This window comes from Mustela nivalis (genome assembly GCF_964662115.1).
Source record: "Mustela nivalis genome assembly, chromosome: 7".
NCBI classification, from domain to species: domain Eukaryota; kingdom Metazoa; phylum Chordata; class Mammalia; order Carnivora; family Mustelidae; genus Mustela; species Mustela nivalis.
This window is the reverse complement of record NC_139026.1, coordinates 441,416-453,695: the sequence shown is the minus strand read 5'-3', so window position 1 is coordinate 453,695 and position 12,280 is coordinate 441,416. Positions and strand designations below refer to the sequence as shown.

Here is a 12,280-nt window from a genome sequence, read left to right as displayed (position 1 = left end):
AGAAAGAAAGAAAGAAACACTTGAAGGTAATACTTGGAAAGTGAGCTGGCCGCACCCCTCCCCGCAGACCGTCGCCGACGCCCTCAAGCCGTACTGCAAGGACGGAGAGGACATCTGGAAGGCTTCCCGCTTCAGGATCATCATCACCACGTGCAGCAGCGCCGGGCTCTTCTACCAGATAGGTGTGAGGTGGGCATGGCTGTGGCTCGGGCCGCGGGGACCCACACAAGTAGCGTCGCTGTCCTCGTGCAGCTTCCGTGCAGGGCAGGATATGAGGGCAGGGGCTGGGGGCCAGGCCAGACCCCAGAGAGTGAGGACGGAACCCCCACCCAGCAGTTGGGGAGCCAGCAGGGAGCTGGGGCTGCACGAGGCTGAGAGGGTGTAAACACGGACCCATGTAAACTGATAGAAATAACTTTAACCTAGTTATTAAAAATTGAAAACTCAAGTGCTTACATCCTAAGAAAGATATGTAACGTTGAGTTTCTTCATCAGGAATTGGGACATGAGGTAGAAGAATGGAAGTGTGTGCTTTTCCCGTCTTTCGTAGGGAGGGACCTATGGGTGTCGTGGTGGGGTGGTAATCCGACTCCCGGTGGGGCATCGCTCCGATGGACAAGCTCATCCTGTTCTCACATCCACCAAGTCGGGGAAACTGAGGCACAGAGGCACCACGACCTGCCCAGGATCACATGGTTTGTGGGCAGTCGAGCTGTGTCCCAGCCAGGCCTCAAACGGGAAGAGCATCTGCTCCGATGGGGCCCCTCACAGGCCTGCCCGCACAGTCTCCCATTACTGCGTACTCCCACCGCTCACCCTGTCTGTCTCGGAGGCCACTTAAAAACACGACTGACCCCGCATCCAGAGTCCCCGGTGCCGGCGACCTGTAGTTCATCCAGACCAGACGGTCCCACTTTCTGGGCCAGCCTGCCAGGGGCGGGGGCAGATGTGGCCATGCAGTGTGTGTTGGCTGTTGCTTGACAGAAATGACCATTGAGAACATCTTTGGCTTTAGAGTCGGACATTTTACACACGTGTTTGTGGACGAAGCAGGACAGGCGAGTGAGCCAGAATGCCTTATTCCACTGGGGCTGGTTTCCGACGCCGACGGCCAGGTAAGGCCTGTCTGCTTCGCGGCTCTCTGCCCAGAACAGCCCCAGAGTGGGTGACAGGCTCGGGTGTCGTGCTAAGGACCCAGAGGCTCTGAAGCTGGGCCTTGGGTTGGGTCCCGTATCTCACACCTCGAGGACAGGGAAGGGCCGCTCTGCCTTTGGATTCGCTTTTCAAACAGCACTAAGAGCTTCTGTGCAGCTGGGTGGGGACCTGCAGGCACGGCCCTGGCTTGCCGCCTGGGGACTGACCACTCCGCCCCTCCCCTGCCCCTCGCTGCTGACCCCCGTTACCCTAGGCTGATGCTTTGGCGCTTCTCCCACTCACACCTGCTGCCTCCTCAGTGCTCACCCTGGGCATGGCCTGGGGTCCTCTTAAGCTCTCCTTAGCCTGCTCTCAGCACACGTGTGTCCTTGCGGGACCGCTCCAGCTTCTGGCCCCCAGACACCGGCCTCCTCCCATTCCAAGTGTCACGTGCAGGGGTGGCACAGAGACCGAGCAGGGAGCACATCTGGTTTGGCTGCCACGTGGGCCAGGAGCTGGCAGGACGGGCGGGCAAAGGCAGCGTCCAGGAGGGTTAGGGTGCGGCACGCGCTCAGATGACTGGGGCAGAGGCTGCCCGGCCGGTCTGAGTCTCTGCTGCCCTCCAGCCTGCACTCAGGGACCCTCAGTCGGCCATCAGAAGGCGGGAGGCTGGGCTGTTGCCTGCCCGGGGCCCCCACACCTGTGTCCTGGGCCTCCCCTGGCTGTGGCGGTGAGCGTGTGGGACCAACGTCCCCTGCTCTAGCGTGGCTGCCCATTCATGTGCTGCAGATTGTCCTTGCCGGAGACCCCATGCAGCTCGGACCCGTCATTAAGTCCAGACTCGCCATGGCCTATGGGCTGAGCGTCTCTATGTTGGAGAGACTGATGTCCCGGCAGGTGTACCTACGGGACGAAAAAGCTTTTGGGGCGTGCGGCGCCTACAACCCCCTGCTGGTAAGCACGCGGATCCCCGTCCCTGTGGCCCCCGCAGTCCTGCCACCCCTGCAGCCGGGCTCTGCTCCTGCCTACACTGCGCTGCGCCCGGGGGAGGGAGGGGGGCAGAGAACTCACACTCCCCCTCCCATTCCAGAGGGGACGTTGGCCAGCACTCTGTCCCAGCCGCTCAGACGGGCGCTTCGCAGGCCCGCAGGGATCCGCAGTTCCAGGCAGTCCCATCCGAGCCCGAGGGCAGAGGTTCTGTGGGGCCAAACACAGTAGCAGTGAAATCGGGGTTGACGGGGAAACAGGAAAGAGCCTTCTAACTTGTCATCTGAAGGACAAGGCCCCGTGCTCTCCCGTGGGGCCGGTCTGCTGGCTAATCTGCAGAGTCCTTCCTCAGCCCCACTGCGACCACTTTGAGGGATGGGCTTTGCAGTCTGCATTTTAGCCCACCACAGCCCCTGACACACTAGAGCCCTGGAACCGTGGGTCTCGGGGCCCCTCGGTAAGATGAACCAAGTGGCGTGGTCTCTCAGTGCCTCCGCTACGAAAACAAGCAGCGCTCCTTCGAAACTTTAGCAGTGAACAGAAACGAGAGGCAGTGATCCTGGGCAGATTTTCCTAGAAATACCTTGAGACCCATGTCAGGCTGTCGGTCCTCAGGCCCTTTACCCACTGGAGAATGGAGGAGGCCAGAGGGCGTGTGGGAGCTGGGGGTGCTGGGTGAGCAGGTGGTGAACTTGTGCTGGCCGAGACGGGGCAGCGGAGAGCCCCCTGCCCCTGCAGGCTACCCAGCACCCATGTCCCCAGGGCTGCTGGAGCTGGAGGAAGGGGAGGCCTCCAGCAAAGTGGGATGCGCTGTGTGCCAGCCTCCTTCAGGCGGGAGCCTCAGCCTCTGGCACAGGCACAGGTCAAACGGGGAGGCAGGGCTGCCTCGGCCTGAGTACCCCACACCTGCTTTCTCCCCAGAGGCCCGGAAGCCACAGCAGGTATCTGGGGCGGAGGACCTCTCTCCCCGGCACCCCATAAGCTAATGCAGGGCCTGGTTTGGGGAATGAGAAGCTAAGGTGCTAAATTGAGTTTGGGGTTTTGATTAGCATCTTGGAGATTGGACACGCTGTAGTGACTGAGTTGACACTGCTGCCATCAGCAGAAGAGTTGTGGGGCCTACCGGGTCCTCACCCCAGCAGTAGGGGAGGACGCCTTGTACTGAGGGGTGCCCTAGGCCAGCTGGAGGCAGAACGTGAATGGTTCTTGCTCCCTGTGCTGGTGGCAAGATCCCTCTGCAAGATCCCAGCAGGGCTTCAAGTTGGCTGTGGGTCCCAGGGGCTGTGTTCTTGGCCACCGTGGCCTCATGGCCCAAGGACCAATGGCCACCTACACCCGAGCTGAGACCAGGCTTCGTGGGTTTGTGTAAAGGCCAGGGCCACAGGACAGTGAATGCAACCTGGCCCTTCCAGCGAGGAAGGCCGCTCAGCTGTCTGGACCCAGGAGACCATCTGAGCAGCTCTCTCTTCTCTTCCCGGATCTCCACCTCTTCTGGGAAAACACGGCCCGTCAGCCTGCCTGTGGGCTCAGAGACCCCAGCTCCAGAGCACTTGCTTCTCAGCAAACCCGTCGTTCTCAGGAGCTTTGCCGTCCAGATGCGTCTCCCGGGGCAGGAGCTCTGTCAGGGACAGTGCGTTCCAGTCAGGTGGTGGACGTTAAAATCCTGGGACGGAGGAAACAGGTTTCATACCCGGCATCAGTGCAGAGCCCAGTGGGGGTCGGGGCGCCCTGGTGGCCGGCAGGGAGCCAGGCCCGGGCGCTCGGTGCATCCGTCGGCAGGCACTGCCAGTGGCACCCGACGTGGGTCAGCCTCATTGTCAGAGCCCCCACCACAGCTGCAGCCCTCACAGCAGCAGGGACCACCGGGCATCGTGCAAAGCCCCATGGATGCCAGCAGGCCCCACAGCTGCCTTCCTGCCTGTGCCCAGGAGCCTCCCCTGCATCTGTGCAAGCAGGGCAGCATGGCCCGAGTCCCCAAGGCCTGGGCGCAGCAGCCGTGGGGCTACAGCTCAGGGAACCAGGCTGGGGAGGCGGGAGGCCGTGGTGGCCCCGGAGATCGGGAAGCCACGGGGGGGGGGGGACGGTGTTGAGGAGTCTTGAGCCAAGTAAGACAAGGGGGTAGGGAGCTGTGGGGAGCGGAGTAAGGACGGCCGGTCAGACTCAGAACCTCGGCGTTTTCCAGCCTGCGGATCAGGAAGAACCTAAGGGGGGAGGGCGCCTGCAGCTCCCTGGAGAACGCAGTGGACTCCCAGGGTCTGCGTCTGGGGGCATGGAACAGAGACCCTGGGACAGCCACGGCTGGATTCAGGGCCGGGTGGGCAGGAGGATCTGTCAGACTGACGGACACGGGATGCACAGAGGGCCAGCTTGGGCTGCAACACGGACATCTGTAGCTTCCAGTCAGCTGCGGAGTGAGAGGACTGCTCTCCCACGTGCGGCAGACCACGTGCCCACCGCCACAGCAACAGCTCCGGGGCTGGGGGAGCCTGTGTGTCCCCCGCACGACTGCTCCCGGCCCCCCCCCCAGCCTCCCCACCTGGGGCCGGCCTGGCCTGGGACGATTCTTCCTGGGGCCCCGTGGCCCAGCTGGGGAGGCCCAGGGCAGTCTGGACCCGGAGCAGACCGCGTTCTTTGCCCGCCCTGCCTGGGGGCCTGGCTGCAAAGTCCCCCAGTGCCCAAGCAGCTGCCACCCACGAGGCTCCTGGGCCCAGGCAGCGCCCGACCTGCCAGCCCAGTCCCTGGCCACAGATGCTCTGACCCAAGTGTCCGCTGAGAAATGACTGGGTGAGGAGGATGTGGTGTGTCTGTGCAGTGGGCTATTACGCAGCCGTCAAAAATGGAATCCTGCCGTTCGCAGTGAGGTGGACGGATCTAGAGAAAACAACGCTAAGTGGAGTAAGAGGAAGATGAACACCGCATGATTTCACTCGTATGTGGAATTTAAGAAACAAAACGATGAGCCAAACAGGCTCTTAAATACAGAGAACGCACGGATGGTCACGGCGGGGGGGGGGGGTCGTGACACGCAGAGTCACGTGTGGAGTCGTTACGTCGCACACCTGCAACTGATAGTTCGAAAAGCCACTGGAGACACATGAGCTCCCAGATGCGGTGGCAGGTGACCAGCGGGGGAGGGGGAGCCCTGGGGCCGCAGTCTGAGGGGGTCCTCAGCGTTTTTCTCTTGGACAGACATGCGCCCCGCGTGTGCCGACTTGGCTCTGGGCCTGCCGCCGGCCCTCTCTCGGCAGGTGACCAAGCTCGTGAAGAACTACAGGTCGCACCCGGCTCTGCTGGCGCTGCCGTCCAGGCTCTTCTACCACAAGGAGCTGGAAGTGTGCGCGGACCCCTCGGTGGTCACCTCCCTGCTCGGCTGGGAGAAGTTACCAAAGAAAGGCTTCCCCCTCATCTTCCATGGCGTCAGGGTGAGTTGTGCAGAGGGCGGCCTGGGAGGGCCTGGCTCGGCTCCAGCCGCGGAGCGAGCGCTCGAGCCCCCGGCGCTGTGCCGCCCCGAGTGTGTTTGGTTCCGGCCGGGCGCTCACGGAGCATTTAGCCGTGGCCGGCGGGCCGAAGGCCGTGCAGGGGTGGACGAGTACGGAGGTAGGGAAGGCCTGTGGCCCTGCAGCTGACCACGTATGGAGCAGACTCCGGAGGCTGCCGGCCAAGTGGGCGTCGGAATGTCGCCCTGAAGGAGTTTACGGGGAGGGCATTAAAGCTGCCGCGTCAGTGAGGGGAGGCTGGGGCGGTGAGCGGCGCCGGGGGTTCCCGGATACAAGGCACTCCGGTGCCCAGCAAGAGCGGCCGCCACCTCGTGCAGGAGTTGAGTGAGTAAACGTGGGGGGTGGGGGAGCCTCCCCTCACTCACCATGGCCTCAGCGGTGTGGGGGCTCCCTGGTCCTCAGGAGCCCAGCAAATGACAAGAGCGCCCTGAGAGCGGTGTGTGTGTTGGAGTCTGGTTGTCAGCCGCGGAAGTCGTCTCTTGAGTTGACCACCCTCGCAGTCATCCAGAACCGGGGCTGCACCCAGACCCTCGGACGGGAGGAGCTAGACCTGGGGTGCGCCCGGGGTGCTGTCTGCCCTCTCCGCGCAGCCTGCATTCAGGCACATGGGCCCAGGGGACGGCGACGCCACCTCGGGCCCCCGGGTTTGCCTGCTCTCGGAAGTAGCTGGACAGGTAGTTGCGTGTTGGGGTGCAGCTGTGGAATGCCTGCCCTTTGGGCAGAAGAGAGCTCAAGGCGAGGGATTCTGTGGGGAGACCGGTACCTCCCGACTCGGAGCTCTCAGCACGAGGCCCCGTGGGCTGCGGTCTTCTCCCAGGAACACTCCGCTCCTGCTCTGTCCGTCCTCAGAAGCTTTCCTGTAGACCAGTAAAGCCAGGAGACGGAGCAGGACAGCAGCCGTCTCTCTGGGCCCGTCCAGAAACCAGCCTCAGCAGAGTGAGCCGCGGCGTTGGAAACTGGAGCCGAGTGCGTGGAGCGAGAGGGCACGTAGCGCCCCTGAACAGAGACCCCAGTATCATCCTGCCCGTAGTAACGCGCACGTTAATGCGACCCACGTAGAGGCCATGTGGGTTTTTTCACAAGAGAGTGATTGTAAATGTATAAATGTGTTGTAAGTGTGCAAAAAATGTAGGAGATACTAAGCCAGCTAGATAACATACTGCAAACTGTAGCACATGAAAGCATACTTTTAGACTCAAAACAACAACAAAAAAACCTATAGGTCAGTGAAACAAAGTCCAGAAACATTTGTTCATTTAGTAAGGGATTTTTTTTTTTAGTAAGGACTTTTTAAGGGCCTGTGTCCCAAACTCCACTCCATGCCCTGAATGCAAAGTGGGGACCAGGGCTCTGGGGCTGGGCTGCGGAGAACATGGTCTGCGCCCTTCGTGGGAGCAAAAGGGTCTTATCACCAGTTTACTGGCCTCAGGATTGCCAGCGAGGCCTGGCCCTGGCTCACTGGGCTCCGGCGGGACACTCCCAGTTCCTCGGACACAACGTCAGACATCTCCCTGGCAAGTACCCCCTCATGGGAGTTCCTTTGACTCACACCTTCCCCTGAGGAGGTTCTAGAAGGACCTCTGTCCGTCTGACTCACCAGCAGAGGAAGCTCAGTAGGGTGTGCTGTGTGGATGTTGTGGGGCTGAACCCCAGGGCGGCCCGAGGAGGGACCACCAAGGCCGCTGTGGTCTTGTCCTGGTAAAGGAGAGTTGGAAGCCTGCACCACAGTGGACATGTGGCTGATGTCTGACTTCTTCGTCCTACGGTAGAGTTGAGTAGGTCAGCAAAGCCCCGGTAAGCCTGAGCTACTGTCTGGCCCTTTACAAGTAAGATGTGGCAACCCCTGGTCTAACTGAAAAAGAACCAGCTTTGGACTTACGTCCGTCCTCTCTTTGTTCCGTTCCTGAATTTCAGCTTTCTCTTTAAGCGGCCCCTTACCGCCTGCCTTATTTTTCTTTGTTGTAATTCCGGAGAGACGGGCACTTCATTCCCATATCCTCGTCCTCTTAGTTAGGAAGGCACCAGGGATGCCATCCTGTAGCTTTCTCGTTCCCCATGTGTCTGCTGAGAGACCCTTCTCTCGTGACTTTCTGGACCTTTATAACTTGGTTTTTATTTTCTTTTTTGATCCAAGGGTTATAGAGAAGCATTTTTCTTAATGCCCAAGTGGCCAAGAATGCTTTTTACCTCTTTTTTTATTTCTGTTTTTATTAGGTTCTGATCAGGAACTAAGGCCTGGAAATTCTTTGCTTTTAAAAATGTATGGCTGGGGCACCAGGGTGGCTGTCATTGGGCATCTGCCTTCAGCCCACGTTGTGTTCCCAGGGTCCTGGCCCGCTCAGTGGAGTGCCTGCTTCTCCCTCTCTTGCTGTCTTTCTGTCAAATAAATAATAAGATCTTTCTTAAAAAAAACTTATGGCCAAATGTGTGTCCGGTTTGGCGGGTGTTCTAAGGATGTCCCCCAACCCCCAATCTCTGTTTGAGGGATTTAAGTTCCATATACTTTTTTTCTCTTTTTACGATTTTACTTCTTTGAGAGAGAGAGCGCGCCCCCTCCCCAGCCCCACCGTCGACTGTCCCCGGGTCTGACCCCCGCGGTGCCTCCTAGAAGTGAGGCCAGGACTTGTCCTTCTGTGTCTGGCTGGTCTCACTCAGCACCGTGTCCTCGGGGGTCCCCCAGGTCCTGGCAGGTGTCCGCTGCTCCTTCCTTTTCAAGGCCGAGGACTAGTCCACGACGCCCATGGGCCGCATTTTGTCTGTCCCTTCCTCCGGCAGGGGACGTTTTGGCTGTTGTGAGTAACGCTGCTCTGAGTACCGGTGGACAGTGTCTCTCTGAAGCCGGCTCTCGCTTCCTTTGGGTGTTTCCCTGAAGTGGAATTGCTGGTCAGAACGAATTTGGGGGATTAAGGTTTTGAGGACCCTCCACACTGGTTTCAACGGTGGTTGTACAACTTAGGCTCCCATCCGCCGTGTCCAGGGGCTCCGGTTCCTCCACACCCCCCCCAACACCTGTTTCATTTTTTCTGTAGTAGCCGTGTGTGTGTGAGGTGGGATCTTGGACTTTTGATCTGTGTCTCCCCAATTAGTGATGCTGAACACCTCCATGTTCTTGTTGGTTTGCTGCCTGTCCTCTTTGCTGGTGGCCTGAGCGGGCCCAATCCTAGTTGGGGGGGGGGGGGGGAGTGGGACCCTGGGTACATGGTCACCTGGCTGGTCCGTGGCAGGGCTGTGCTTGGCCCCTGCTGAGCTGACCCAGCCGGCCAGCTGCCTCTGCAGGCCGCACAGTCTGCTCTGAGCCCTGCCCCCTCGGCCCCCGGTCCCCTTTCCCTGTCCTAGCATGCTCTCCTGCATGTGGCTGTGTCGGCGCACGCCTCGCTGACCGCCCACTCCTGTTGCAGAAAATGACACACCGCCCCCAAGCAGCCCCTCTCTGGGCTCCTTTTGGGGCCGTGGTGCGTCTCTCCACTGCTGCCACTGGAACGGTGGGGTGGTCTCGGTCTCGATCATGCCATACTCCCAACGCCAGCCTCGCTCCCTCCTGGCTCAGAGCCCCCTTCGCAAGCATGTGTTGAGGACGTGAGGTGTCCTGATGCTTGTCCCCTTTCCTTGTCCTCTGATTACCTCAGGGCAGCGAAGCTCGCGAAGGGAGGAGCCCGTCCTGGTTCAATGCTGCCGAGGCGGTCCAGGTCCTGCGCTACTGCTGCCTGCTGGCCAGGAGCCTCTCCAGCCGGGTGTCCGCCAGTGACATTGGTGTGATCACGCCCTACCGGAAGCAGGTGTGGACCTGCCCACCGCTCCTTGGAGCGTCCTTGGTCCCGGAGTCAGGAAGGAGGGTGGAGACACGCTCCTCTACCTGGCACGGAGTCCTTCCACAGCCACGGTACCTGCGTCCGCGCCCAGCAGGGGGCTCTTGCTGGCCGGCCCTGCACCCCACCGCCGGAGTCCTGGTGCTCAGACCCTGGCGGGGTGGGGTTCCGGATGCTGGCGGGCGAGGGGCCACCTGCCAAGCCCCCCAGGGAACAGAAGCTTCCCTTATGCCGAGCTTTCTCCTGTACTGTATGCTTTCCTCCAGGGTTTCAAATTGGCTTTTCTTTTGCCAAGACCCACTGGAGAGCCTTGTCTCTAGACACACAGTGCAGGGTCCTGTTTCCATGCCACGGCTAGTCCCCTGCTCCAGGAGCTCATGCCTCCCAGAGACACGGCCCCTGCCTTCCTGCGGTGGCTGTACAAAGACTGTTTCCAGGTCTCTGTCCAGCCACTCGGCTCTGCCGGGCCGAAGGTCCCTCCGCTGTCCCCATGGAGATGACCCCGTCCGCAGAGCAGCTGGCCCGTGCGCCTCCGCCCTCCTTACTGCGCACCACGGGGAGACAAGCTGCGCTCCAGAAACACGCCGTCCCCTTTCCCCTAGTGCACTGGGTCTGAAATCAGAATCCGTGCTCCCGTCACCCAGATGAAATAGGGTTTGGAATTGAAAAGCAGTATTGCATATTGGTTAATATTGGGCTTATGCTTAAATGTATAAAGAAATGGTCAGATTTGTAAAGTTTCATTTTATCTGCTTCAAAGGTGGAAAAAATCAAAATTCTTCTGCGCAATGTTGATCTCACAGACATAAAGGTTGGATCGGTGGAGGAGTTTCAAGGGCAGGAGTATCTGGCCGTCATCATCTCCACCGTAGGTGCTCCTGCTCTCAGTGGGGGTGGCGGTGTGTCCGAGGCCGCCCAACGTCTGTCGGGTTCTTGGTACCTCCCCGTAGAACGGGCCGGAGGCCCTTTCCTAGCGCGGGGAAGCCTCTCCAGGGTGGGGTGCTCCGGCAGGTGTGGGAGCGCCTCAGAAACTCAGCCACCCACACACGATGAAAGCACAGTGATCCGGGAAGCAGAGGGAGACGCGCTGGCGGAGGCGGCCCAGGGCGCTGAAAGAGAAGGGGACGGGGACGGAGGGGCCGAGTGGGAGACGGCCGCCGCCCACGAAGGCCCCAGCGGCTCGGCCACTGCCCGGGGAGCACCAGCCCGAATCCTCACGACTCTGTTTCCCTGTCAGACTCTCTTGACTGAGATAAGGCAGGGAGTGCGGGTGGGTTAGAGGGACCTGCACCCAGAGACCGGGAGACGGTCTTGTGAGGCTCTCCCCGCGGTGCTGGTTGTCTCCTTTTTTAACCAAAAATGGAGTTACACTAATGTCTAATATTTTTAAATGCTTTAAAATACCGTATTTCTTTCCATGCCAAACTTAGGATACCATTATTGTCTTTGTGTCTTTTTTAGGTACGGTCAAATGAAGATAGATTTGAAGATGATAGATACTTTTTGGGATTCTTGTCCAACTCAAAAAGATTCAATGTTGCAATCACCAGACCCAAAGCCTTGCTAATCGTGCTGGGAAACCCTCACGTTCTGGTCAGAGTGAGTCACCTGAGGAGGGCAGGGCATGGGGACAGGGTGCCCCTCGGACAGCTTGGGCTTTGAGGCCTGGCGCTCTGCTGTTTCGGCAGGATCCCTGTTTCGGTGCTTTACTGGAATACAGCATCACCAATGGCGTCTACACCGGCTGCAATCTCCCTCCGGAACTGCAGTCCCTGCCAAAGTGAGCTCCGCTCCTCTTCCTGCCCTGCCCTACAGCCCACCGCCCTCTCCTCCTCCTCGGTGCAGTCCCGGGGTGACGCTTGGGGCCACGGAAAGAGGCCTCAGCCCCAAGCCCTACTTTGGTGGCCCCCAGGACCCAACCCTGAGCTGCTGCGGGGAACCCAGCTCACTGGCTCCCTCCCCTTCCCCTACCTGTAGCTGTGATAAGACCCGGGACCTGTCCTTCCCGCACCCCACAGAGCCGGGGTCAGAGGGCCCCCCAGGACCAGGTCCCCAGCCCCAACGGGTGAGGCATCCCAGACATCTGCTGTCCTCCCTTCTGGGCTGGGAACCCTGCCACGTGCCTTGTGTCCCAGCCTCAGCCAGGAGCGTGGGACCCGTGGGGTCAGACAGAGCCTGCTGTTCTCTGCACCAGCCCTTTCCTGCCGCCGGGCGGGTACCTGAACCCGTCACCCAAATAAATGCTCACATGGGACACCCAGCGTGGCTTTCCACCTCCAGGCACACTGGACGCTGGGAGGCCAGTATGCTTTCACGTGGCCTCTGACCCCCGCGGGCTGCCATGCGTTCTCCAGCCCCTTGGGCCAGCATCAGCCGCGTAAAGCCCAGGGCCTCTGCGGGGGCTCCACGTGGGGATGGGCGGCCACACAGAAGTGGGGTCAGCATCCTCCTCCCCTGGAACCGTGGAGCAGCTGGGGGGCCGTCTCTGCACATCCTCGGGGACCGGTTTCCAGGGAGGGCTGGCTGGGGACTTGTTCTCTGTGAACAGCACCAGGCGTGCGGGGCGGGATACCCAGGCGCCCAGTAAAGGGGCCTTGTCTCCGGCTGTGCCCTCGGTGGGGCGGGAAGAAGCTGCAGCAGCCTGCGTGGGGGCCAGTCAAGCCCTGGGCGGGGAGACGCCCAGGCACAGCTTCACCAACCACGAGAAGCAGAACCTGGGGCACGGAGGCTCTTGATTCCACGGGAAGACAGGCCGCTGCCCAGACACGCGGCCCTGTGTGGCTGCAGTGCTCCTCACTGAGGCTCTGGGTCCCCACATGTGTTTGGAACCCATGACTGCTTCCTCCAGGAAGGCAG

At 60.5% G+C, this 12,280-nt stretch overlaps 1 protein-coding gene across 1 annotated transcript in view; it reads left to right on the top strand.

The window, feature by feature from the left end:
- MOV10L1 (Mov10 like RNA helicase 1) overlaps nt 1–11,678 on the top strand; it is a 61,456-nt gene extending 49,778 nt beyond the window's left edge. The window contains exons 19-27 of the mRNA XM_082739415.1: nt 68–189; nt 1,016–1,115; nt 1,924–2,088; nt 5,370–5,543; nt 9,245–9,394; nt 10,185–10,292; nt 10,886–11,023; nt 11,113–11,204; nt 11,560–11,678. Coding sequence (XP_082595541.1) covers nt 68–189; nt 1,016–1,115; nt 1,924–2,088; nt 5,370–5,543; nt 9,245–9,394; nt 10,185–10,292; nt 10,886–11,023; nt 11,113–11,204; nt 11,560–11,647 — 1,137 coding nt within the window. The 3' untranslated portion in view covers nt 11,648–11,678. The remainder of the gene's footprint in view (nt 1–67; nt 190–1,015; nt 1,116–1,923; nt 2,089–5,369; nt 5,544–9,244; nt 9,395–10,184; nt 10,293–10,885; nt 11,024–11,112; nt 11,205–11,559) is intronic.
- The last annotated feature ends 602 nt before the right edge of the window (nt 11,679–12,280 follow it).